We start from the raw sequence: 26,377 nt of genomic DNA on the forward strand, positions 1-26,377 counted from the left end.
AGCCTCTAGAATGGGGTGTATTACACCCCTCATGAACCTTCTAGAGTGCTCCCTCCTTCTCTTCAAGAAACTCCTAGAAGTTGCCGCCCCTAGCTCCCTTTGGGCTGCTATTTGGGCTACAACTTAGCTTGCTTTTGAGCTCATGTGGGCTACACTCTAGGCTGTTATTTGGGCTAAAAATGGGCCTTCCTTGCTGGGCCGAATTCTCCTCATAGCTAGGCTTCTTCCCTTGGATTTTCCAAAGAGTTTCACTTGCTCTTCTTGGGCCGAAGTGCTCTCTCTTGCTTCCACGACCGGGCTGGACTGAAATTGGTCTTTTTGAACCTTCTTTTCTTGCATTTTTCCTTCATTCTCTTGGATTGATTATCCCTGAACCTATTCTTAGCATTAAGCTAAATTAAGGCAAAAATTAATAAAACCGGCATAAAAATCCATGCTAAAGTCCTCAAAAATTATAGATAAATTGTAAGTTCATCATCTGGGTACCCATGCCATGCCTATCGCAGGGGTGATAGCCAGGATGATGATGCTCCCTCGAGCTTCGGGGGAGCCTGGGAGCGTATTTCGGAGGCTCGGGAAGACTCTGGCGATACGGCATCTACTTCTAGGGGAAGGGAGACTGATACTTTTGGCCCTTCCTTAATGACAGCGGAGAGACTCAGGTCTCTGATCCACTACTTTCGTCTCCCTGGGGACCTGATTTATAGCCTCCCTACTGGCAACTTCCCTTGGGAGCATGGCCCCAATGACAGTAATTTTTTAGGAACAGCTCGAGGCCGGTTTGCGTCTCCCTCTGCACCCCTTGATAGTGGAGGTGCTAAATCATTTTAACGTCACCATTGGCCAACTTCATCCCAATGCCATTCGAAACATGGTTGGGACTATATCTTTGTGTTATGAGTACTGTCTCCCTTTAGATCTTGATATTTTTTAATCTATCCTCTGTATAAAGAATGCTACTCCTAGGGTTCCTCCGGAGAGGTGTTTTTATTATCTCTCCCCCCGTCACAACTATAAGCTCTTATACGAGCTATCGAATAAGATTCCCGCCTGGAAGTGAGACTATTTTATGGTCCGTAACCCTGAGGGGTGGCCCTTTCCTACTGCTTGGATGGGCACTGTCCAGGACCCCGGGGCCGAGCTAGACACTGAGACTCGAAAAACAATGCTGTCCTGGGTGTCGGTAGGCTTCCATTGCTCAAACTACTTAGCCGAGGAGAAGCTCGTACAGGCAGGCTTGAGCCCGGGTAGGTCAATCTTTTAGGTCGCGTAGTGCCTTGCGACTTGTGTACACATGCATTGTCTATTATCGGACTAATACCTTGTGGTCTTGTGGCAGCCATCATGTCTAGTGTTGATTCATGACGCCTTCTCTCGGTCAGCCAAAGATGCCAAGCGAAGAGGACGCGCCCTGACCGAACCCCGCCTTCGGGGAGCACTGAGTTCAGGTCCGCCGAGTTGGTCCTTCCTTCTCCTTCGCCCAAGGTTCCGATGCTCCCCCCCCCCCCCCCCCCCGAGGGGACTAGTGAGGCTAACCCTGGGGGGAGTGAACTCCCTCAGTCAGGGGAGGCATCATTCAACCCCCTTCAGCCCCGTCCTTACCCCCGATTCCCAGTGGGAAACTGGGAAGGGGTAAACGATTATCTGGTAGCCCGGTGGAGGAGCCAGAAAGCGGTTACCAATGATGAAATCGCTCAGTGGGGAAACATGGAGCCTGGGGATTTATCCGCGTTCGCTTCTGCTCACTATATGGTGGTAAGTGACCTTTCATCTTTTCTTGTTTTGCCCTTTCCCACTGTCTTCTGATCTTTTTTTTTTTGCCGACAGGTAAATTCTGCCATTCATTCCATAGCTCTCCAGACGCACATCCATCGCGTCGACGCTCTCGACCAGCATGCTACCAACCAGAGGCTCTAGACCAAGCTCGACTGGATCCGGTGTGAGCTCTAGCACACTCGCAAGGGGAGAGAGTCTCAGGAGCTGCTCGTCCCTGACCAGGAAGCTCAAATCGCTCGGCTTACTGAAGAGAGCACGCGCTTCAGGGAGGAGTCGTCGAGGATGGCGGGGGAGAGGGAGCTTCTTAGGCAGCAGGTGTGGCACTTGGAGTCCACCCTTCTTAACCGAACCCAAAACTTTGATCAGATGATGGAGGCTGAGCGAGAGAAAGCGGTCTGGGTTTTTAAAGACTCCCAGGAATTTCATGACCTCTAGGCGGAGTATGGTTCGGGTTCATACCACTCAGGGTTTAAGCTCTACTGGTGGCTGGTTCAGAAGAAGTTTTCTGGGCTTAACCACGACGACATTACTATGAAGGGTCTGCCTCCTGAGACAGCGGACCAGGCAGATGAAGAGGAGCCCGATTCTTTGGAGAATGAGGAGGCAGATTCTTAAGGTGGTGTTTCTCTGGACTTCTGTGGCTTCCGAGTGCCATAAACCCGATCTTTCACAAGTTTTCAGTTGGGTGGTTGTGCCCTACGGTGATGGAACCTTGCCCGAGCTGTTTATCTTGGTTATTGCACTTGTCATTCATTTTTTTTTCTTTTGAATGAATGAAAGTTTCTTCTTTCTGAGTATGATGGACTTCCTTTATTTTTACTAAAGCAATCTCATCACTTGAACTGTTAAAGTTACATACTTGAAGTAGGGCTCTTCGGTAGGCGTTGTCCCGATTTGTCACGTTTAAGGCCCGCATGCTATATCATGGAGTGATTGCAACGTATGCCTGAACTAAGCATTGGTTGGCTATTTCTCAGTTCGACCAACATATCGGGACAAACTATGCTTCGCGGGGTTTAAACCTGAACTACTTACGCTTTTAATGTTTCATGTCTTGCCTTTGCCATTGTCGTTTCACGCTGAGGTCTTTGTCAGCTCAGTGTTTTGGCCCTTAGACTTTGGAAGGGACCCGTAGTCTGCTCCTGGATTTCTCCTAGGCCAAAGTGGCTACTGGGGTCTTCTTGTGCTGAGGTCATGTTAGCTCGGTATTCTGGCCCTTAGGCTTTGGGAGGGACTCGTGGTCTGCTCCTGGATTTTTACAGGTAATATTGTCTCAGGTTGGCAATATTCCATGCTTGAGGTACTTGTTTCCCTTCGAGAGTCTCGAGTTCATATGTTCCTTCCCCGAGCACTCGTTTCACTCGGTAAGGACCTTCCCACTTTACGAAGGGTCAAGTTGCCAACACAAAGGTTTCACCTCTTGACCTTGGCATTATAGTACCGAGCTACTCTCTGCTGGTAGGCTGCGGTCCTAATGTATGCGAGGTCCATCACTTCGTCGAGTAGGTCAAGGTTGGTACGTAGCTCATCTTCATTTGTTTGATCATTGTATGCTTCTAGGCGCAACGTAGGTACTTCGATCTCTGCGGGAATCATTGCTTCAGTGTCGTAGGTGAGATTGAAGGGTGTTTCTCCCATGGCAATCTTCTTCGTGGTTCGGTAGGCCCATAAGACACTGGGTAGTTCATCTGCCCACAATTCTTTAGCTCGGTCCAGTCGTGCCTTTAGTCTGCGGAGGATGGCTCTGTTCGTGACTTCTGCCTGACCGTTTGCTTGGGGGTGCGCGACTGAAGTAAAGTTTTGTTGGATCCCCATGTTTCTGCACCAATCTTGAAATTTGATGTCCTTGAACTGTTTTCCATTATCGGAAATCAATACCCGAGGTAGTCCGAAATGGCATACGATGCTCTTCCAAAAGAAGTTTTGGACATTTTGGGCTGTGATCGTCACGAGGGGCTCGGCTTCTACCCACTTGGTAAAATAGTCCACCGCCACTACTAAGAACTTTCTTCCTCCCGTTGCTGGTGGGAATGGCCCGAGTAGATCGATGCCCCACTGCGCAAAGGGCCACGGGCTGGTGAGATACTTGAGGTTGGTAGCGGGTTGGTGGTGAATATTGGCATGTCTCTGACATTTGTCACATTTTCTAACAAGTTCAATGGTGTCTGCCTTCATTGTTGGTCAATAATACCCTTGCCGAAGTGCTTTTTGGGCATGGGCCCTACCCCCTAAGTGTCCGCCGCATAGACCCTCATGGATGTCGCGGAGTACGAGCTCAGCTTCGGTAGGTCGCAAGCAGCACAGATAAGGGAGCGTGTAGGATCTCCTATACAGCCGCTCGTCTATCATGATGTATTTGGTTGCCTGGCGCTGCACCCTTCTGGCTGCATTGTGATCTGCAGGGAGGTTCCCATGTAGCAAGAAGCTTGCAAGCGGGTCAACCCAGCTCAGCTCTGCTTGAATGACGGGAGCGACCTCCTCTGCCCCCCTAAGAATGCTAGGCTGAGATAGGTCCTCTATGTACACGGTTCTCATGGTGATGTCGCTAGTGCTGGCTAACTTGGACAGGGCATCGGCCTCAGTGTTCTTTGACCTAGGGATCTGTCTGATGAAGTGTGACTAGAAGTTGAGCAGGATCTCTCTGACTTTGGCTAAGTAGGCGATCATGGTCGGCTTGCAAACTTCGTACTCACCGGTGACTTGGTTGACCACAAGCTGGAGTCACTGTAGATAACGATGTGTTTGGCTTTTACTTCTCTGGCTAGAGTTAGTCCAGCTATCAACGCTTCGTATTCTGCTTCATTGTTGGATGCCTCGAACTCGAAGCGTAGCGCGTACTCCAGTTTTATGCCGCTTGGGCCATGTAGCACTATTCTGGCGCCGCTGCCCTGTTGATTCGAGGAACCATCTATGTGAAGGATCCAGGGCTCCTCATCCCAACTCGTGGTTGGCCGAGCTAGGAGAGGTGCCACACTGGCTACTACTTCACGGGGTTCATACTCGATCGATCTGGGAGCTCCGGGCTCACCCAAGGTGGGAGCCTCATGCTCGATCGAACTGGGAACTTCGGAGCTGAATGTGCATTCGGCTATGAAATCTGCTAAGGCTTGGGCCTTAATGGCAGTTCGCGGATTGTATTGGAGGTCGTACTCACTGAGCTCAATGGCCCACTTTGTCAATCGGCCAGATACCTCGGGCTTAAGCAAGACTTGCCTTAGAGGTTTGTCGGTAAGAACGATAACAGTATGAGCTTGGAAGTACGGGCGAAGCTTCTGAGCTGCAATTATCAATGCGTATGCTAGCTTCTCCATCTCCGGGTATCTCGCCTCTGCTCCCTGCAATACTTTACTAACATAATAGATGGGTCGTTGGACCCGATCTACTTCCTTTATTAGTACCGAACTGACCACTTTGTCACTCGCCGAGAGGTACAGTTCTAAAATGTCACCCTCCTCGGGCCGGGTTAAGATCGGCACACTAGAGAGGTAATTCTTGAGCTCGTCAAACACGAGCTGACAGTCTTGGGTCCACTCGAACCCTTTGCTCTTGATTGCCTTAAAGAATGGCAGACAGCAGTCAGCCGATTTGGACATGAAGCGGCTCAGGGAGGCTATGCGGCCATTTAACCTCTAAACCTCTTTCAACTTACAGGGTGGTCTCATGTCTAAGATGGCCTTAACCTTATCTGGGTTGGCTTCAATGTCGCACCGGTTAACGATGTATCCTAGGAATTTACCTGAGGTCACGCTGAACACACACTTGTTCGGATCTAATCTCATGTTAAACTTACGTAAAATTTCAAAAACATAATGCAAGTCTTGAATTAATTCATATGAGAATTGATTTTTGATGACCATGTCGTCTACATAGCATTCTGTAGATTAACGGTGCGAACAATTTATTTACAAGTCTCTAAAAGGTTGCCCCTGCGTTCTTCAACCCGAAGGGCATAACCTTGTAATAGTAGAGGTCGAACTCTGTGGTGAAGGTAGTTTTTTCTTCATCTGCTGGGTCCATCTTGATCTGGTTATAGCCCGAATAGGCATCCAAGAAACTGAGCAACTCATGCCCTGAGGTCGCGTCCACTAGACGGTTGATTCGGGGAAGTGGAAGCAGTCTTTTGGGCAAGCCTGGTTCAGGTCAGTGTAGTCGACGCACATGCACCACTTGCCGTTGGCCTTCTTTACCGGGACAGGGTTGGCTACCCAGCTCGGGTATTGGACTTCTCTTATGAAGGCTGCCGCGAGGAGCTTCTAAACTTCCTCATCGATCGCTTTCCACTATTCCAAGGCTAGGTTGCGTTTCTTCTGTCTAACGGGCCTAACTACAGGATCAGTGTTCGGCTTGTGAATTATGAGTTTGGGGTCTATACCGGGCATTTCTACCGCGGACCATGCAAAAATATCTAAATTCTGAAGTAAAAAACTTACCAGTTCGGATCGTAGGGGCTCCTGGACGGAAGCGCCGATCTGAAGCATCTAAGTTGGGTCTGCTGTTGAGGTTGGGACCGCGACTGTTTCTTCCGTGGGCGCGGCTCGCTCTTTGCCTTGCTCCATGGGTTGTTACAGTTTGAGGTCACCGGCCACCTTGGTTTTTTCCTTTAGGGCGGAAACGTAGCACTTACGGGACTCAAGTTGGTCACCCCGGGCTACTCCCACACTGAAATCTGTTGGGAATTTCATAGCCAAGGGGTAAGTGGAGACCACCGCCCATAGGACATGGGTGATCGGTTGACCTATTATGGCATTGTAGGGAGAGGGGGTCGCTACCACCAGGAAGTTGTGTTCGAATCTGACCACACAAAGCCACGTGCCGATCTCTATAGGTATTGTTATCTTCCTCAGGGGGCGGACTTCCTCTCTGCTGAAGCCCACTAAGGGAGCGTCCGTAGGCCTCAAATCGCTTCTCTACAACTGAAGTTGGTCGAACGCAGCTTTAAAGAGGATGTCGGCTGAGCTATCTGAGTCCACGAGTACACACCTGACCTTGAAGTCGTTGATCCTTAACTTTATCACGAGTGCGTCATCATGGGGGTAGTGGACCCCTCGCGCATCATCTTCTGTGAAGAAAATTGAGTCTGTCGTCTTTGGCCGCTTTGGGGGGTTCTGCTCTTCCCGGGCGGCCTCACGAACTGACGTCCGAGCTACTGCTGAGGTGCAACCCACAACGATCGAACCTCCCACTATCATGTAGATGGTTCCTCGAACTGGCCTCTCCTCCGGAGGATGCCTCTGCGGTTGTTCGGCCGGCCTGCTGCTGGATTCTGAAGCATCTCTGCCGTGCTCCCCTTGCCGACCTACTCTATTATTATTATTATTATTATTATTATTATTATTATTATTATTATTATTATTATTATTATGTACGAAGTTTCTCAAATATCCATGATGGATGAGCTCCTCTATCTCATCGCGGAGGTTTTTACAGCTTTCGGTGCTGTGACCATGGTCTTTGTGAAAACTACAATACAAACTCTTATTTCTTTCATTGGGGTTCCCCTTCAGACAGGGTGGCCACTTCACGTACGGGGCATCCTTGATTGCCATCAAGATTTTGGCCCGCTTTGCATTCAGTGGGGTGTAATGAGCTCGGTCCGATGCAGGAGCTCAGAACAATTGACCCGGCTTCGCACTCTGAACTGTTTCCTTTTTTCTTCGGGTATCTTCTTGACTGGATGGCTCTTCTCTTTTTCTTTTTTTTTGTGCACCTTCCCCCTTCTGGTTGATCTCTTCTTCAGTGGCTATAAATTTATCTACAAGATTTAGAAACTCGGTTATGGTCACGGGTTGGTTGACGACCATGTGCCACTTGAACTCCTTGTGCTTCACGCCCTTCTTGGCCGCTGCTAGGCATACGACGAGATCCAGATGCAGTATCTGCATACAAGCATCATTGAATCGCTTGATATAACTCCTGATGGACTCTCCCTCCCTTTGTGCTATGTTGAAGATGCTTTCTTCAGTTCGCTGGCACTGCTTGCTGGTGACGAAGTGCGACGTGAAGGCTTGTGTGAATTGTGCCCAACTTCTTATTGACCCAGGAGCCAAGTTCCGGTACCACGTGCGGGCTGCTCCCCTAAAAGTAGTGGAGAAGGCCACACACATGCACAACTCGCTGGCTCGCGCTGGGTGCATATGTGACTGAAAGGTGTCTACGTAATCATTCGGGTCAAACGACCCGTCGTACTTATCGAGATGAAGGAGCTTGAAATCCTTGGGCATCGAGACTGCCAGAAGTTTGAAAGACAGGGGAGATGGAACTGGAAGAAGGGGAGCTTTGGCTTTGGCCGAGCCTACCTCCTCTTTACCCATGAGCTCGGGCAAATTGCGGGTGACAGATCGGCGAGCTCGGCGTCAGTGCTTCTACCTCCTGGCGGGCTCGGCGTTTATGTTGCTCACTTTCGTGCTATCCAGGACTATTTGCGCCGGGGGTAGCTTAGTCCGATGGTGATGGCTACGGACAGAAGGAGCCTGCCTAGAGTCTGCTGCTAGGATTTTGAACTGGTTCTCTAGGATCAGGGTCCCAAGCTTCGACTGCCAGGGCGACGTAGACCTGCCTAGCTGGGGTCCTCCCGACCTATCCACCCGCGGCGAGATCGGGTTACCCGATCTCTCCCGTCTGTCGTGGGCAGAGGCCTGGTTTTTTGGGAGGTTTTGGGGGGCCTCTCCTCGGCCAGAGTGCTTATTCTGGTGGCAAGATTTGGCTTGCTGTGAAGCTAGGCGCTGAGGCGGCTGAAGCTGAGGTTGGGGTAGTTGGGGGAACTGCTGCTGGTATTGATACTGGGAGACCTGATGTAGTACGTGCTGTTGATAGAGTTGAAGTTGTTGGAACTATTGCATTTGAGCCTGCATGGACCTCATGCACTGCAGCAGGTCCTCCAGCTGGTTCGGGCTGGCCGCTGGGGGCACGACCGAAGGTTCGGTGAAGGTTGTCCTAACTGTAGTAGGAAGTGGGGTGATGACAGGTGCCATTGAGAGAGGCACGCTTAAACTGGGGATTCCGTCCGCTGAGAGAGGGATGGTGAACTGTCCAATACAGACAGTAGGAAGCTAGGGGTATTCCCTCGAATTATCTATCTCCATGCTTCACCCTACGTTGCTAGAGGAGGCCATGAGCGTTGGACTATTTCAAGGAAGAAGAAAGGACTGAAAAAGTTTAGAAAGGCTTTTTGAAGCGTATCCCACAAATGGCGCCAAATGATGTAGCGCGATCCGGGCACTCCTAGCTGACCGCTGACTGGCTCCTTACTGGCAACGGGTGGGACCTGAGAAAATGAAAGGAAGGATTCCTAGGAGTTTACCCGGTGGGAATACTCCGATGCTTAAGTTAGTGTTGTGTATGGGAAATGAAAGGAAAAACGAGGGCTAAGAGTGTAGGTTGCGCAGTGTTCCTGTACTCAAGAAATTTTTTGGTCTATTTCTCCAGATGAAGTTTCTCCTCTGCCCTGAAGGCTTTTATAGGGGCGCTCCTTGGGGGATTGGGTGTAACCGCCACTAGATCCCCTGCCACAGCCGTTACCTACCAGGGCTGTGCAGGTGGCCATTGGGACGTACTCCTTACCTAGGCGAGTGACATGTCTCCAAAGTGATAGGCACGCCTCCACCTACTGAGAGACGTGGGTGCAAACTGCCGAAAGGACAGGGACTACGCCATCAGTAGGGGATATGGCACAGTCTGACTAGTACGACCTGTCAGATAGAAGCTTCCTATGGAATGCTCGTGCGACCCATTCGCCAGCTACTTTGTAGGGAGCTAGGAATACTTCAGGAGTGCCATTCTTCGGGGTGACTTGCCGGCTTGGGAGTTCGGGCGAGTTGGTTTTCTTAGATTGCGAGCTGAAGTTGCCTTGGAATATTTCTTTGGGGGTAGCTTGGGGAACTGGGAGTTCGCGTCATGGTGAGCTACTTTAGGGGCCTATTACTTAGCTATACCGGACCATGATGCTAAGCTGTCGCTTACGCCTGGTCAGTGTCCACGTGTCGCTGTTTCATAAGTCGGGTCAAATCACCCTTCATCAAGGACCACCCCTTCCTCTCTAACCTTTTGGGTTGAATTTGCATTTGGCAGAAGAAAAATTGGAACTTTCAATTCCATGAATTCAAATCAAATTCTACACTACTTCAATAATCTATAAGTATATATCCATTTTCATGGATGACACCTTGTTAGGCCATTACCCAATGTTAGTCCCAACTAATTTCTGCCATGTTGGAAGATGATGTAATGAATTTATTGTATATATTAGCCTAGTAGGGAATTCCTATATAGACCACTTATTTAATCCACAATAATCTCACCACATCATTAATTTTGTATGTTAAAGCTTCCTCATGTCACATTAGCCATCCAAAAATTCTATCTTTTGAATCAAAAAAGTGAACAAATTCAAAGATATGAACTTTGACACACGATAAGGGCTTTCTTTTAGGCCTCCAACGTATAGACTCTTTAATCTTTTATTCCTCTAGCAAATATGTGCCACTAACCAGTGTACATGTTCAGAATTCTTTTTTTTTTTTTTTGAGGAAAGATGAAGTATATATATTTAAGAAATAAGAAAGAACTAAATTAATTTGTTATGCACACCCAGAAGCTAGAAAACAAGTTGTAGTTGATCAGATTAAAACCTTAAGGAAACTAAGTCCTTAAAGAATCCAATCTTGAAGATGCCACAAAGGTTGATCACTCCCTTGATAAGTCAAGATATTGTATTCTACTAAGAACACAAGAAGGCAAAACTTAACTTGCTGAAAATACCTTTATATTATTGATGATTTCATTTTACATAGTTGTAGCCTTTATATAGGCATGTAAACATGATTATCTTATAAGGAAACTCCTAATTAATGATTATCTTAACAGGAAACACCTAACTAATGAGGATCCATTTAATTTAAGAAAACAAATCTACTTTAAAATAGGAATCGTTTTAAAAGACTACAACTAATGACAACTAAGCATAGAAAAGTCAAAGTAACAAAACAAGATAAAACAAGCCCAACAAGACAAAATAAGCCCATCAATACATCTTTGCCCTAGTCATTGGACCACTGATTCCTTGCAGAGGATCTTGAGAATATTAGCTTGAGCCACTTGGCCAACATCTCGATTTCCATTATTCCCTCCTTCCTCGAAAGAATTCATCCTCAAATCACCTACATCAAACAAAAATAAATCAGCAACATTAAAACTCGCACTAACATTACCATAGTTGCTTGGCAAATCTAGCTTGTAGGCGTTATCATTGATTCTTTCCAAGACTTGAAAAGGTCCATCTCCTCTAAGCTGTAATTTTGATTTCCTTTGTGTAGGAAACCTCTCCTTATGCATGTGTACCCAAACCCAATCTCCAAGTTCAAAAACAACCTTCAAACACCCCTTATTAGCTTGCTTAGCATATTGCTCATTCTTCCTTTCAATGTTAGCCCAAACCTTGGCATGTAAATCCTTCACAAAAATTGTCTTTTTCTTACCATCAAGATTAGCATGTTTATTAGTAGGCAAAGGTAAAATATCCATAGGAATTAAAGGATTAAAGTCATAAACAACTTCAAAAGGTGAAAAAGAGGTAATAGAATGAACAGACCGGTTATATGCAAACTCAATATGTGGCAAACACTTCTCCCACTGCCTTAAGTTCTTTTGAATGATAGCGTGCAACAAAGTAGTGGGTGTCCTATTAACTACTTCAGTTTGACCATCCATTTAAGGATGTGCAATAGTAGAAAACAATAGTTCCTAATTTATTCCATAAAGTGCATCAAAAATGACTTAAGAACTTAACATCTCTATCACTAAGTATTGTCTTAGGCAAACCATGCAAACGAACAACTTCTTTAAAGAACAAGTCAGCAATATGTGTTGCATCATTGGTTTTAGAACAGGCAATGAAATGAGCCATTTTACTAAACTGATCAGCAACAACAAATATGTTGTCCTTACCACTTTGAGACCTTGGTAACTCTAAATCGATCAACAACAACAAATATGTTGTCCTTAACACTTTCAGACCAGGTATGAAGTCTATTTGATGCTTAATACCTCTTAAGGGAGGTAATCCATATGGAATCTCCTCGGAAAATAGGTCCTCACACTCTTGCAATAAAAACACAACACTAGGCAAAGAGGGGTTAAGGTCATAAGTAGAAAAGTAAACATCCTTCTACATAAGTACAAGTAGTTGCTACCTTGCAATCATGACACTCTTAACCTCATTTTTTTCAGTAAATACACTCATTCCCTTGCTTTTCTCTCCTTTTTGTACACTTTTCTCTCTAATTTTCATCTCGGCCTCACTCTTTCCTCTTGATCTCACTTACTCTCTCTACTTTTGCTTGTTCACTTTCTTTCTTTTTCTTTTCCTTTTGCTCACACTTTTGTTCTTCTCTCACTTTGCACTCTCTTGCTATCCTAATCTGATCTTCATAAGCTTGCAAAGGTTTGAGAGGGGTTAGTACAATAATTCGGTTATTCATTACAAAAGAATAACAGTTTTTATACCCATCATGTGTAACCTTCCTATCAAACTGCCATGGTCGGCCAAGCAATATATGACCAACATGCATTGGTGCCACATCACATAGAATCTCATCCTCATACTTGCCAATTGAAAAGGTAACCAAAACTTGTTTGGTTACTTTCGCTTCTCCACATTCATTCAGCCATTGTAATTTGTATGGTTTAGGAAGCTTCATGGTATGCAAATTCAGCTTATCTACCAACAACGTACTAGCAACATTAGTACAACTTTCACTATCAATAATCATAGTACATACCTTGTCCTTCACATGGCATCTTGTGTGAAAAATATGCTCACGTTGCTCCTCATCGCCATCATCCTTAGGTTGTATACTTAGGGCTCTCTTTGTAACCAGCAAATCACCATGCACGGGTTCTGCAACTTCAACATCAAAACAATCCTCCAATGATGGCATCTCATCCTCATTTGAGCTAGCACTTTCTATTTCTCCATTCTCCAACACAATCATAACTCTTTCATTTAGGCATTGAGAAGTAATATGCTCGAATCCTTGGCACCTAAAGCACTTAACATCATGTGACTTAGAAGAAGTTTTAGTTTTGGTTTCACCTTTATGAACAACAACCGAATCCATTTGCTTTGCTTCCTCTTTTGTTTTTGATGCACTTTTGTTGTCCTCCCAATTAGGTTTTCATGAAAAACCGGATCTGAACCCTTTTGATTTGATTTGCTTCTCCACCTTAATGGCTTTGTGAAACAGCTCCTCCATATCCACATAGTGTTGTAAATCTACCACATCAGCAATCTCCCTGTTCAAGCCACCAATAAATCTAGCCATTGTTGCTTCTTAGTCCTCCTCTATGTTTGCTCTAATCATGGTTATCTCATCTCTTTGTAATAGTCATCTACACTCATGGAACCTTGAACCAACCCTTGCAACTTTCTATGCAAATCTCTATAGTAATGGCCAAGTATAAATCTCTTGCGCATTATCAATTTCATCTCTTCCCATGACCGAATTGGCCTCTCTCCATTCCTACGCCTATTGATCACCAATTGATCCCACCATATGCTTGCATAATCTGTGAACTCCACGGCTACTAGTTTTACTTTCTTCTTCTCGGAGTAGTCATGACAATCAAATATGTGCTCAGCATTTCTTTCCCACTCCAAGTATAGTCTGGGATCATTCTTTCCTTGAAAGGTCAGAATCTTCATCGTTATGCTACCCAAATTACTATCTCTTTTGGTAACAACCTTCTTGCCTCGTTTAGAACTTTATTCCTCCAAATCCGAAACATCTTTCTCTTCTTCCTTAAACACATGTTTTCTAATGGTTTTAGAAATAGATGGGGATTGTAAATCATCTAACCTCGCATTCAACTTTCTAAATTGTTCATTAATAGCTCTTATGAATAATTTCATGTCAATCTCTTGTAGATCTCCTTCAATACTCATGTTTATAACCTACAAAAACTCGTTGAAAATAAAAGAAATTTTGTTCCTCACCTCTCTTTGCCTTTTTTTTTTTGTTCCTCACACACTCCCTCACGTGTTTGCACTCAAATCAGATTTTTATCACTATTTGACTTTTCTCGATGATGATCTCACTTCTCTTTGCCTTTTTTTTTCCACTCAAGCCAGTCCCCTTTTATGTTCTTAACAGAATCAAGATCAACAAATCTCAATGAGCAATCAGTTAGATGGTGGCAAATCTCAAAATGAGAACTTTAAAAACTTAGTTGAGGCAAACGGTAGAAATAAGGAAGGAAAAATCAATTATAGGAGCCAAAAAAAAAAGAAAACTTCAAAAGGATGCAAAAGACATGCAAAAGAAATCACTAGAATATAGAGCACGAAATTAAATTAATTTAGACACAAGAATCCTTATTTGATAAGGATTAGTACTAATTAATATAGTAAGATAGTTGTTTAAGGAAAAGAAATCCCAGTTCAAAAAGGATTATACAACTGGCTCTTGAATTAGTCAACTAGTCAAACTCAAAAAAAAGGAAATATGATCTTGCAATTCAAGAAATCCCATTCATGCTGGGAAAATGAAAAAAAAATCAAATTTGTAATTTAACTCCTCCTCCTTTTTTTCGAATTGGATGTTCTTTTCTCTCTTTTTTTCTCATTTTTTTCTTCTTTTTCTTTGTCAAACTAAACACACAAAACAGAATTGACTCTACTCAAAAACACAAAGAAGTCGAATGGAAGAATTCAAAGAAACTATGCAAGAAAAACACAAGAAACGCGCAAACATCAAAGAAAAACACAAAACAAGGATAAGCAAATGATAACTAACATGTTTCTAGAACCAAGGCTCTGATACCAAATGATAAGAACCCACTAGACAACCTGCTCTAGGAACTCTTGAATCAATTAGTTATGCGCACCCAGAAGCTAAAAAATAAGTTGTAGTTGATCAGATTAGAACCTTAAGGAAACTAAGTCTTTAAATAATCAAATCTTGAAGATGCCACAAAGGTTGATCACTCCCTTGATAAATCAAGATATTGTAATCTACCAAGAACACAAGAAGGCAAAGCTAAGCTTGCTAAAAATACCTCTATATTATTGATGATTTCGTTTTACATAGTTGTAGCCTTTATATAGGCATTTAAACATCATTATCTTTTAAGGAAACTCCTAATCTTATAAGAAAACTCCTAACTAATAATTATCTTAACAGGAAACACCTAACTGATGAGGATCCTTTTAATTTAGGAAAATAAATCTGTTTTGAAATAAGAATCCTTTTAAAAGACTACAACTAATGACAACTAAGCATAGAAAAGTCAAAATAACAAAACAAGATAAAATAAGCCCAACAAGACAAAACAAACCCATGAATACATCTTTGCATGCAAATTGGGCCTTTTCTTTCATGTCCATGTGCCACTAACCTGTGTATATGTTCAGATTTTTTTTTTTTAGGAAAGATAAAGTATATATTTAAGAAAGAAGAAAGAACTAAATTAATTTGTTATGCACACCCAGATGCTAGAAAACAAGTTATAGTTGATCAGATTAGAACCTTAAGGAAACTAAGTCTTTAAAAAATCCAATCTTGAAGATGCCACAAAGGTTGATCACTCCCTTGATAAGTCAAGATATTGTGTTCTACCAAGAACACAAGAAGGCAAAGCTAAGATTGCTGAAAATACCTCTATATTATTGATGATTTCGTTTTACATAGTTGTAGCATTTATATAGGCATGTAAACATCATTATCTTATAAGAAAACTCCTAATCTTATAAGGAAACTCCTAACTAATGATTATCTTAACAGGAAACACCCAACTGATGAGGATCCCTTTAATTTAGGAAAACAAATCTGCTTTGAAATAGGAATCCTTTTAAAAGACTACAACTAATGACAACTAAGCATTGAAAAATCAAAGTAACAAAACAAGATAAAATAAGTCCAACAAGACAAAACAAACCCATTAATACATCTTTGCATGCGAATTGGGCATTTTCTTTCATATCCACGTGCCACTAAACTGTGTACATGTTCAGATTTTTTTTTTTAAGAAAGATGAAGTATATATATTTAAAAAAGAAGAAAGAACTAAATTAATTTGTTATGCGCACTCAGAAGCTAAAAAATAAGTTATAGTTGATAAGATTAGAACCTTAAGGAAACTAAGTCCTTAAAGAATCCAATCTTGAAGATGCCACAAAGGTTGATCACTCCCTTGATAAGTCAAGATATTGTATTCTACCAAGAACACAAGAAGGCAAAGCTTAGTTTATTGAAAATACTTCTATATTATTGATGATTTCGTTTTACATAGTTGTAGCCTTTATATAGGCATGTAAACATCATTATCTTATAAGGAAACTCCTAACTAATGATTATCTTATAAGGAAACACCTAATTGATGATGATCCATTTAATTTAGAAAAATAAATCTGTTTTGAAATAGAAATCATTTTAAAAAACTACAACTAATGACAACTAAGCATAGAAAAGTCAAAGTAACAAAACAAGATAAAATAAACCTAACAAGACATAACAAGTCTATCAATACATGTTTGCATGCGAATTGGGCATTTTTTTTCATGTCCATGTGCCAAGCTCATCAAGCTTTGTTATTCAAGTGTTCTAAGCTTTGCGCATCGTCTTGCACATAAAGATAGGTGATTATCCTTGGTGAAGCTTTAAAAACTAGTAGAACAGTCTTAGAATCTTCTAGAACAGTTTCTTTGTCATGCATTTCCCTGATGAAGCCTTGTAGAGCCTATTTCAATCTCTTTGTCCTTGCACTAGTCATTGGACCATTGATTCCTTACAAAAGATCTTGGGAATATTAGCTTGAGCCATTTGACCAACACCTCGATCTCCATTAAAGGTTATGATTGAAAAATTAAGTTATCATAGTCAATGGTATAAAGGGTAGAAATTTCTGTAATGATAAAATTGTAACATGTTTTAACCAAAAAAAGTCCTCTTAATGGTAGATCTCACCTTTCATTTCTTCCCAATACCCAAGCCAAGAACAAATTCATCAGATCTATGAAAGACTATACAAACTAAGGGCTGGAAATTAAAAGGACTCATCTACTGTAGATGGCTACATGCATCAATGAATAGCCAAGGTGTTAACAGTGCGACTTCAGTGGTCAGTGCGGTAATGAGAACAATGATAAGAAAACATGGTCCTTTTGAAAGATGCCCCAAATTTTCTAGTCTAATCCTTGTGTTCTCACCTATTTGTTTCTTTCGATTGATTCCAAACCCAATTGATACACGGGCAATCAAAAGGACCTTGTCTCGATCTTTGTTCGTGTTAAAGGACAAAACCCCTTCCAACACATAGCTCTCATATAATCAAATAGAAAAGAAAAGACAGAGACAATAAATGTACGCAGGACATGGAATGCTTTAAAAGTGACTGATTAGACTAACCCCTCTACCTTTTGATTAACACCTGTTGTGGCACTTTGATGGAGTGAGAGGAAGGAAGGTATCAGCCTGTGTCGATATGACAATGACAATGTATAGTTGCTTTCGGAGAAGTATGAACAGATTTCTGATTGTAAAAGTTCAAAAAGTTCGAAACCCACACTCGATACATTAATTCCGAATGGACACCTATCCCAAATGTATTTTAAAACTATAAATTTTGACACAGAACTGAACTGTCATTCTCCCTTACACTTCTTCCAGCGGGATTTGTCGTTTTGATTCAATTATAAGACATCTCTGCCAGTCAGGTGGTCGTGGTTTGGCAACTATCCATATCATCTTTTGGGAAAGAGTGCAGTACGTTTGGAAAGGAGCGATCACGTAGAAAATAGACGTGTGAACTCCCCGGATTGAAAAAGTTGGCCGTCGTTGGAATTAATATATATTTTCTGTCTCCTCCATGCTCTTTCTCTATCGACACGTTAGGGCTCATATGGCTCTTTCCCGTGTGAGTGAGAACTACCTGTGATCACCTGGCCTAAGCACGCAATATCAATATTATAAGACTGATCATCAAACCAACAACCGTGCAATCAGAGCCGAGAAATTATTAGCTTTGTCCACATCTGCAAGTGCAAACGTGTCAATTGATGAGCAGAAAATGCTTGTACCCTTTTACAGGACTAGTTACCAGTACCACCACGACTCTGCAATTTATGGGCCAAAGAGAATCACCCTTCATCCCAAGGTCAGAATTCATAATTGGGATAGGTGTAATTTGGAATTGATACCAATTCACGAATAGGTATGAGTATCAAAGTACAAAAAGAGATGAAAAGATATTATAAATAATAGTAATAATATTGTATAGAATAACCAAGTTAGGAAACACAATTAAAAATGTAAAATTAACAAATATATACAATGACTTTAAGATGAAATGAAATAAAAAATTAAGCAGAATCAAAGTAAACTGTTAAATAATTGCACGAACTGAGTTCTGAAGCAGACTTGGCCAAAGTTGTACTGGGCACTAGTTGAGCCGAGACATATTTTTGAGAGAGGATAACAAGATGTAATATTGATTAAAGAGAAGGTATACGAACATAGTTGAGCAGAACCATAACTCAAAAGTTTAGTTTTTCACGGCTTGGTGAAATTAGCTTAGATTTTCCTTTTGTTTCTTCTCAATGGGTGAGTTTGCTTGAATCAAGAAATAAATAAATAGAATAAGGGATTATAAATCAGTATAATCCTTTTATGATGCAGACGGGGGGGGGCTTTAATTTGGACCCATTTGACCCATGGCTCGACTAACAAACCCAAGTATTAGATAGCTAAAGGAAAGGTCGTCAATGAGATGGATAGCTAATAAAGGAAAGCTCAGCCAATCTTTTGCCCTGTGACTCTTGAGAAACCTTCTACTAACTTGTTCATGGAATGAAGAAAAGCCTCCTGTTCGACGTATATAACTAAACCATGATGTCCAAAGTCTGAAAGAATTAATATTTGATCTCGATGTAACAAAACGTTTATATACATAGCAGTGTTTTCAATAAGTCGATGACCCCATCCTGAATCCAATTAAGGAGCAAAAGCAAATTCATCACTTTCACAAATTCTAGTGGAAACTCAAGTGAATTTTTTTTTCCTGTGGAGGAGGATTCAATCATCGCATCACCTTCACCTTTAACATGATATGTTATATTTAACGACCAACTATAATGCAGATAGAGAGAGAAAGAGGGGGGGAGAGGAAAAGATAATAAAAAAATATATATTCTACTGGTATTGACTGACTGTAGAAAACAAAGAAAACAATTCTCTGCACTTAATTTCCTAATAGTTTTACAATGAAAATTGCTACCATTTAAAAGGAAATTTCTAAAATCAAGAAAATAATTTTCTAGGTCCCACAGAAGAATAGTACTGCCCATGCATGGTGGACCCATGACATTCTACATTATATACAAGATTTTGTAATTATTTTCCGTACATTGAGTTTGGGTTGGGCCAGGTTGTCCATGACATAAACCCTAGCCCAATTTTGTATTAGGTTCGCATTTTCCAGTTCTTAAGTCCTAACCCTACCAAACCCTAATTTTTTAGGAGTTGGGTTTGAATTGGTTCAACCCAATAAGTTGCAAACTTCTATACTAGTTTTCCTCAACTTATTTTAGTCTCTACGCTAAACATCGATCTCATTTTGATGGTCTTGAAAAATGAGGTATAACTTGGCTGGTTGGCTTTGCCGAGGTTCTATTGTAACTTAAATTTGGTCTGGATTCATGTACTTTACTGTTCATGTGTTTTTTCTTAGTCCTCTACCTTATTGCTGATAATCCATATTTTTTTTTCCTAAAGCACATGCATAACATTGGTGGTACTCTTCACTAATGCATATAGGTGAAAGAAATGCAACAAGAATACCTTGCTTAAAATACTGTTGGTTTATATCCTTGAGCTGAATGGTTAGATTTATATCGTATTTAGACTTTAGGGAAAAGAGCCTTCTCTTGGTCTACAATTAGATCCTGATGGATTCAGAAGACCAAGAGAATACCTATTTTATCACTGAAATAGGCCTGTACAGCTACAAGGTCATGCCTTTTGGTTTAAAGAATGCTGGGGTGACCTTCCAACAATTAGTCAATTCTATTTTTTCTAATTTAATTGGTAGTAAAGTGGAGTGTCATGTAGATGATATGGTTGTAAAAACACTTTTTTCAAAGAATTTGATTCCTAGCCCAATTTTGTATTATGTTCGCATTTTCCAGTTCTTAAGTCCTAACCCTACCAAACCCTAATTTTTTAGGAGTTGGGTTTGAATTGGTTCAACCCAATAAGTTGCAAACTTCTATACTAGTTTTCCTCAACTTATTTTAGTCTCTACGCTAAACATCGATCTCATTTTGATGGTCTTGAAAAATGAGGTATAACTTGGCTGGTTGGCTTTGCCGAGGTTCTATTGTAACTTAAATTTGGTCTGGATTCATGTACTTTACTGTTCATGTGTTTTTTCTTAGTCCTCTACCTTATTGCTGATAATCCATATTTTTTTTTCCTAAAGCACATGCATAACATTGGTGGTACTCTTCACTAATGCATATAGGTGAAAGAAATGCAACAAGAATACCTTGCTTAAAATACTGTTGGTTTATATCCTTGAGCTGAATGGTTAGATTTATATCGTATTTAGACTTTAGGGAAAAGAGCCTTCTCTTGGTCTACAATTAGATCCTGATGGATTCAGAAGTCCAAGAGAATACCTCTTTTATCACTGAAATAGGCCTGTACAGCTACAAGGTCATGCCTTTTGGTTTAAAGAATGCTGGGGTGACCTTCCAACAATTAGTCAATTCTATTTTTTCTAATTTAATTGGTAGTAAAGTGGAGTGTCATGTAGATGATATGGTTGTAAAAACACTTTTTTCAAAGAATTTGATTCCTGATTTTAATCTTGTGATCAATGTTTTAAGAAAACATAATTTAAAATTAAACCCAAACAAGTGTGGTTTTGGTGTGACTTCAAGTAAGTTCCTGGGTTACATTGTTAGCCCACGTGGCACAGAGGCCAATTCTGAAAAAATCCTGGCTATCCTAGACTTGAGGCCACCCAACTCGATTTAAGGAAACACAAAGACTAACAGGACGAATAGAAGCTTTGAACCGATTTATGTCTAAATCAACTAGGAAGTGTCTTCCCTTCTTCAAAGCTATAAAGAAAAATCAAGCCTTTGAATGGACTAAGGAATGCCAACTCACCTTTGACAAGCTAAAGTAGTACCTCAACTTGCCACCCCTACTGACTAGGCCAGAGATTGGAGACAAGCTTAAACTTTACCTCTCCGTGAGCAGCGAGGTAGTTACCTCTGTCCTATAAGAGAGGTAGATAAAATGCAGCAACTGGTGTACTACGTAAGCAAAGTTCTCCACACCGCTGAAACAAGGTACTCCAGCATAAAAAAGCTCCTTTTGCATTGGTGCTAGCTGCTTGAAAGCTAAGGCCTTACTTCCAAGCCTACACCATTGTACTACTAACCAATCAACCTCTGAAGCAAGTCCTTCATAAACCTGAGGTCTTAGGCAGACTTACCAAATGGGCAATCAAGCTCAATGAATACAGTATCCAGTATAAACAGCACATAGTGATAAAAGTACAAGTCCTGCTAGACTTCATTGCCAAGTGTACCTTTAACTCGCCATCGCCCAAACCGATAGAGCTAGAAGCAGAAGCCTCATCTAGCACAGCACCTCCCCTAGCTCATGAGATAGGAGGTTGAGACGAGGAGCCCTAGATTCTTCACATGGATGACTCATTCAACCAGGGCGGAAGCAGAGCTGGGTTAATGCTACACGGACCTAGTGATGTAAAGCTAGAGTATGCATTCCAATTCCAATTTCTAGCTTCAAATAATGAGACCGAATACAAGGCACTGTGAGCAGGCTTGAGACTAGCAAAAGAGGTGGGAGCTAAACACATAATCGTCTGTAGTGATTTGTAGCTCATCGTGAATCAGGTAAATGGGGACTATGAAGCCCGAGACCCCTCCATGGCAGCATACCTCGCCAAAGTATGGAACCACCTTCCCAATTTTGACTCTTGGTACCTCCAATAAATTCTAAGATCGGAAAACACAGAGATTGATGCCTTTTTAGACTAGCGAGCATGATTGACTCGATAAAGAGAGCTATCTATATCAAAGAATTACCTTGCCCTTTGATAAAAAGAAGGGGTGAGGAGGCCGTCAACATAACCAACATGGAGCCAAGCTGGATTAACCTAATCTACAATTACTTGAAACATGGAATGCTACAGACAGAAAAGAATGTGGCTCGTCGAATAGAACAACAAGCAACTCGCAATGTGATAGTAGGCGAACTGCTCTACCATAGATCCTTCACACTACCTTATCTATGGTGCCTAAGGTGAGCTGAAGCAAGCCAAGTTCTACAAGAGATCCATGAAGGTCTTTGTAGAGGACACATGGGGGGCATAGTCCTCACTCAGAAAACCTTGAGATAAGGATACTACTGGCCACTGATAACCCTGAATTTTGATGCCTTAAGGGCATCAATTCAGGTGTACTTTTGGCCTTAGAGTAGTCAAAGTGTAACATTTTTCCAGTTAAAATCAATTATGTGACCTCTGAGGGTTTCTGTGCAAATTATGTAGAAAACTAGAGAGTTTTCTAGGCTGAAGTGTAGTTTTTGGGAAGCTAGTGTGAAGACCAGTTAAGAGAGGGGTGTTTTGTAAAGAACGGAGAACAGGAGGGTGCCTCCTATCTGCTGAACCCAGTTGGCGCCCATCCTATTGTATTACCATGCTCCCCACTCCCTATCAAACCCTAGGGAGCCTTTTTAGCCTAATCTTTTCACTCTTAGCAAACCTAGTCTCCCCTAGGTGTTTAATCTCCACCCTCCACCTCTTTTAATCTCAACCACCCATTTTAGGGCTCTCCTTTATAGCTTTTAAACCCTAGGGTGCCACTTATTCTACTAATTCTCACCATTCAGCCCCTCACATCCAAATCCCAACCACTCCCTCCATCTTATATCCCAACCATTCAATCTAGGCCACCCCCTATTCTTTTAATCTTAACCCTTCAACCCTAGATGTTCTAATCTACACCCTCCATTTCTGGAAGCCCAAAACTCAGCCCTACATAATATTGGGCGCCCTCTCCTTTTATTTTTAGCGATCGGATCACCCCAAAACCATCTTATCCATCCATTAGAAACCCTAGGGCGTCCCTAACTTTGCAAAATCCCAGCTGCCATCCCCCATCTTTCTCCCTATTTCCAATTGTGTCCACCCTTCTCTATAAAAAGGGTCCCAGGGGCCCTGTAGAAGGGGTTGGCCAATTCACCCATGTAAGAAGGAAGGCTGATCTTGATAAGTTCAAGGGTAGAGGAAGAGGAAGACGCCCAAGCAAGAGGAGGGGTTCCTACTAGTAGTTCGCCAACACCACTACTATCTGTTAGACAATCTTGTATGCCCTTAGCTTCAATCGGATTTGATGTACTTTTATTATTTAGTGGAAATAAATTAAAGTGCATGTTTGATTCATGTTGTTTGGTATAATTCTATGTAAGACCCTAAAATTGGACACTTATAGAAACTTGTGTTAGTTTTAAATGTTCACACCCATTGGATAAGTCTAGGGAGATTTATCCTACCAAGGCTGATACTGATGTGCCACCAAGTGTTGGGATGGCTTGTTTCGGCCATCAGGGTAAGACCCAAGGCACATGCAGTATGGGATTGCTTGAATCCTTGAACTGGACCAGATTTCCAGTATTGCCCTAGACCTTGGAGACAGATGGGAAAAACTGGAAAGTTACACCTGACCCCTAGACTCGATATGACACATCACTAGGTGTCGGATCGGGCTGTCTTTGATGTGTCAATCAGTGAGATCCTTAGTGGGGGTCAAAACCTAGACATGATGGGGTAGTTTGAGAATTCATGTGAGTGAGTGGTCATAGTGACAGGATCAGCCCCTTTGTCGGACAATGGTAATGATCGGGAATGCACTCTCTCTGATGGAAACCAAACTGTCGGCAATTGATTTCAATCGTTGGAATTCTGTTTTTGCAAAATTAATATATATATGTATATGTACGGTTTCAAAAGATTTGTAAAAGGTTTTAATTCCCGGGATCCATGTGAGTAGAGAGTGCGGCACTATTCCTTGCAGCCGAGGGAGAGGTCTTCTCTTGTTGGGCAGTGCTTGATCATTAAGGGCTGAGAGGTCAAGTGTAAGACCATTTAGGATAATACCTGATGAGCTAATGTTGCACCTGCCCACAGTCCCTGGGTTTTTATAAGATGGCTTGGCCCAGGGACCACTTAATGTAAGTGTTGGGCCCATAGGGTCCATGTGATGGGCTCAAGGGGGTCACTGAGTCTTTCAGTGAATTCGGTTGGGCCTTGTAATAAAAGCTGGGCCGAACCCATGTGGCTGGTGTGTAGATCAATGCTTGGGTCCCACGCCATACAAAGAAGCCCAACTGGGCAACAAATTGGAAACTGGTTAAACACTGAACACTTAATGGGCCAAAAGCCCATTTTGAACTGGACTGATATGATCACCTGTTCATGGGGCGAATCTGAGATTAATGTTAGTAAAAGGATTGGGTCTTTAACCTTATCCACTCTAAGAGACCAAATTCAAATTAGATTTGAATCTGGTAACCTCCTGATAAGATCAGGAGTTAACTAACTTAATCTGCAGATAGGATTAAGATTAACCCCTATCCAAATACTAATTTGGATTGGGATAACTCCCAAAATATTGGGAGGTTTCTTAATCAAGAAGAAAGAGGAGAAAACCCTAGCAGAAATATCAGATTTCGAACTAGGGGTTTGAGTAAGCAAGAAACGCATCCTGCAATTGAGATCAGATCTCTCACAGACTCCAGAGAGAAGAAACAGTTCTGCCCTCTTCATCCCTGGACATCTCCTCCTTCAGCCACCGCCATTCCCTGTTGGAAGATTAGATCTTTGCAGCAACAAGAAGTCAAGAAATTAGTTCTTGACAACAGTCTTGCAAGAAAGACAAAAGGATTCAGTGTTCAAGGTTTCCAGAGGGTTCTTGTGAAGAATCCAATGTGTAGGACGCACCCTGCTGGTTCCGTTCCATCCACAGCTGTGGCATCTTCAACAGGAGCGGATCTTGGTTTCTTCTTTGGGCGTGAACACCAACTTTTGGAGATATTATTTCTCCAGATCAGGTATAATCCTTCATGTTTCTTTGATTCAAATCTGGGTTGTTTATTGTTCAAGTAGAATCCTTGAATAATGTATTCTAAATTTAGGGAATACGATTCCCAGTTGGAAGAAGGTAGGAATTTTTTTTGAAATTCGCCCCCCATTCCGCACCCTTCATGGCGTCCATTAGATGGATCCTACCATTCTTTCACTATCACCTCTGGATTTGAATCCTAACCATTTTTTCTTTAGTTTTAGAATTACTTTCTGTTCTTTAATTTCAGTTTATTTTTCCTTCATGCAAATTTACTTTTATTATATTTAATTTGTGTTTTAATTCTCTTCTACAGATCTAAAATTCGGCCAGGTAAGATGGAAGGCCTAGCTCAAGAAGTTTGAGGGTGGAAGGAGACATCTGAAAACTACTACCTCTAACCGAATTCTCAAACATTTTTATTTTGTTTCTTTTATTTATTTGTTTCTGTTATTTATTTATTTTTTTTATGCACTTGTTATTCTCAGTACTGTTCGAATTTGGTTTTAATGAATTCCATTTTTTTAATTAATTAATTTTATATTCCTGTAACTCCTCTTGTGTTCTCTTGTCCGGATTTGAGTGTATATTAATTTTTCCCTTGCTTCCCTATGGATATGAACTATTCTCACCCATTTATTGCGTTAGTAGTTGTTTGAGAATCAGAATAAAATTATAAATAGTAAAACTGGTGTTCTAGAGTGTTTAACGACACGCTTCCGGCTACACCACCCACCATGAAAGTAGACGCAATTGAGCTAGTCCAATGATATGACAAGTGTCAATGGCACGTGAACATTCTACATCAGCCCACTACTGACCTAAGATACTTTACCAACCTCTGGCCATTCGCATAGTGGGGCATAGATTTGGTGGGACCCTTTCCACCATCTAAAGGATAGAAGATAATTTTGGTGGTTGCCATGGATTACTTCACCGAATAGGTGGAAGTTGAACCTCTAGTGACAATAACAACTCGCAATGTCTAGAACTATTTCTGGCAAAGCATACTTTGCAGGTTTGGCTTACCTAGAGTACTAATCTCAAACAACGGGAAGCAATTTTAGGACATTAAATTTCAAAATTGGTGTGCTCAAACTGGAATAAGGCAGAATTTCACCTCGATGGCACACCTTCAAGCTAATGGACAAGCTAAAGTCACCAAGAGAGCTATTCTACGAGGACTCAAAGCTCGACTTTGTGGGTGGACGAGCTACCTAGTGTGTTGTGGGCATACAGGACCACTATCAAGATAGCGACAAGCAAGACACCATTTAACCAAACTTATGGGACTAAAGTTGTAATACCAATTAAGATAGAGGTTCCAACCCTACGATCTGAAGTATATGCCAAAGACTCAAATAAGGAAGAGCTATGAGATAACCTCGACTTGATAGAAGAAACTAGAAACCTCGCCTACATTCGGACTGTAGCATACCAATAGTGTGTAGCTTG

General features: G+C 42.0%; 1 protein-coding gene across 1 annotated transcript; it reads right to left on the reverse strand.

The window, feature by feature from the left end:
- Positions 1 to 11,536: 11,536 nt before the first annotated feature.
- LOC148872267 (uncharacterized) lies at positions 11,537 to 13,474 on the reverse strand. The gene is made up of 4 exons (XM_088970109.1): positions 13,188 to 13,474; positions 12,970 to 13,065; positions 12,096 to 12,813; positions 11,537 to 11,938 (listed from the first exon to the last, which is right to left on the reverse strand). The coding sequence occupies exons 1-4, from the start codon at positions 13,472 to 13,474 to the stop codon at positions 11,537 to 11,539; spliced, it is 1,503 nt and encodes a 500-aa protein (XP_088826235.1).
- Positions 13,475 to 26,377: the final 12,903 nt, after the last annotated feature.

This window comes from Nelumbo lutea, chromosome 2 (genome assembly GCF_056320005.1).
Source record: "Nelumbo lutea isolate HS-2025 chromosome 2, American lotus-T2T, whole genome shotgun sequence".
Lineage (NCBI taxonomy): Eukaryota > Viridiplantae > Streptophyta > Magnoliopsida > Proteales > Nelumbonaceae > Nelumbo > Nelumbo lutea.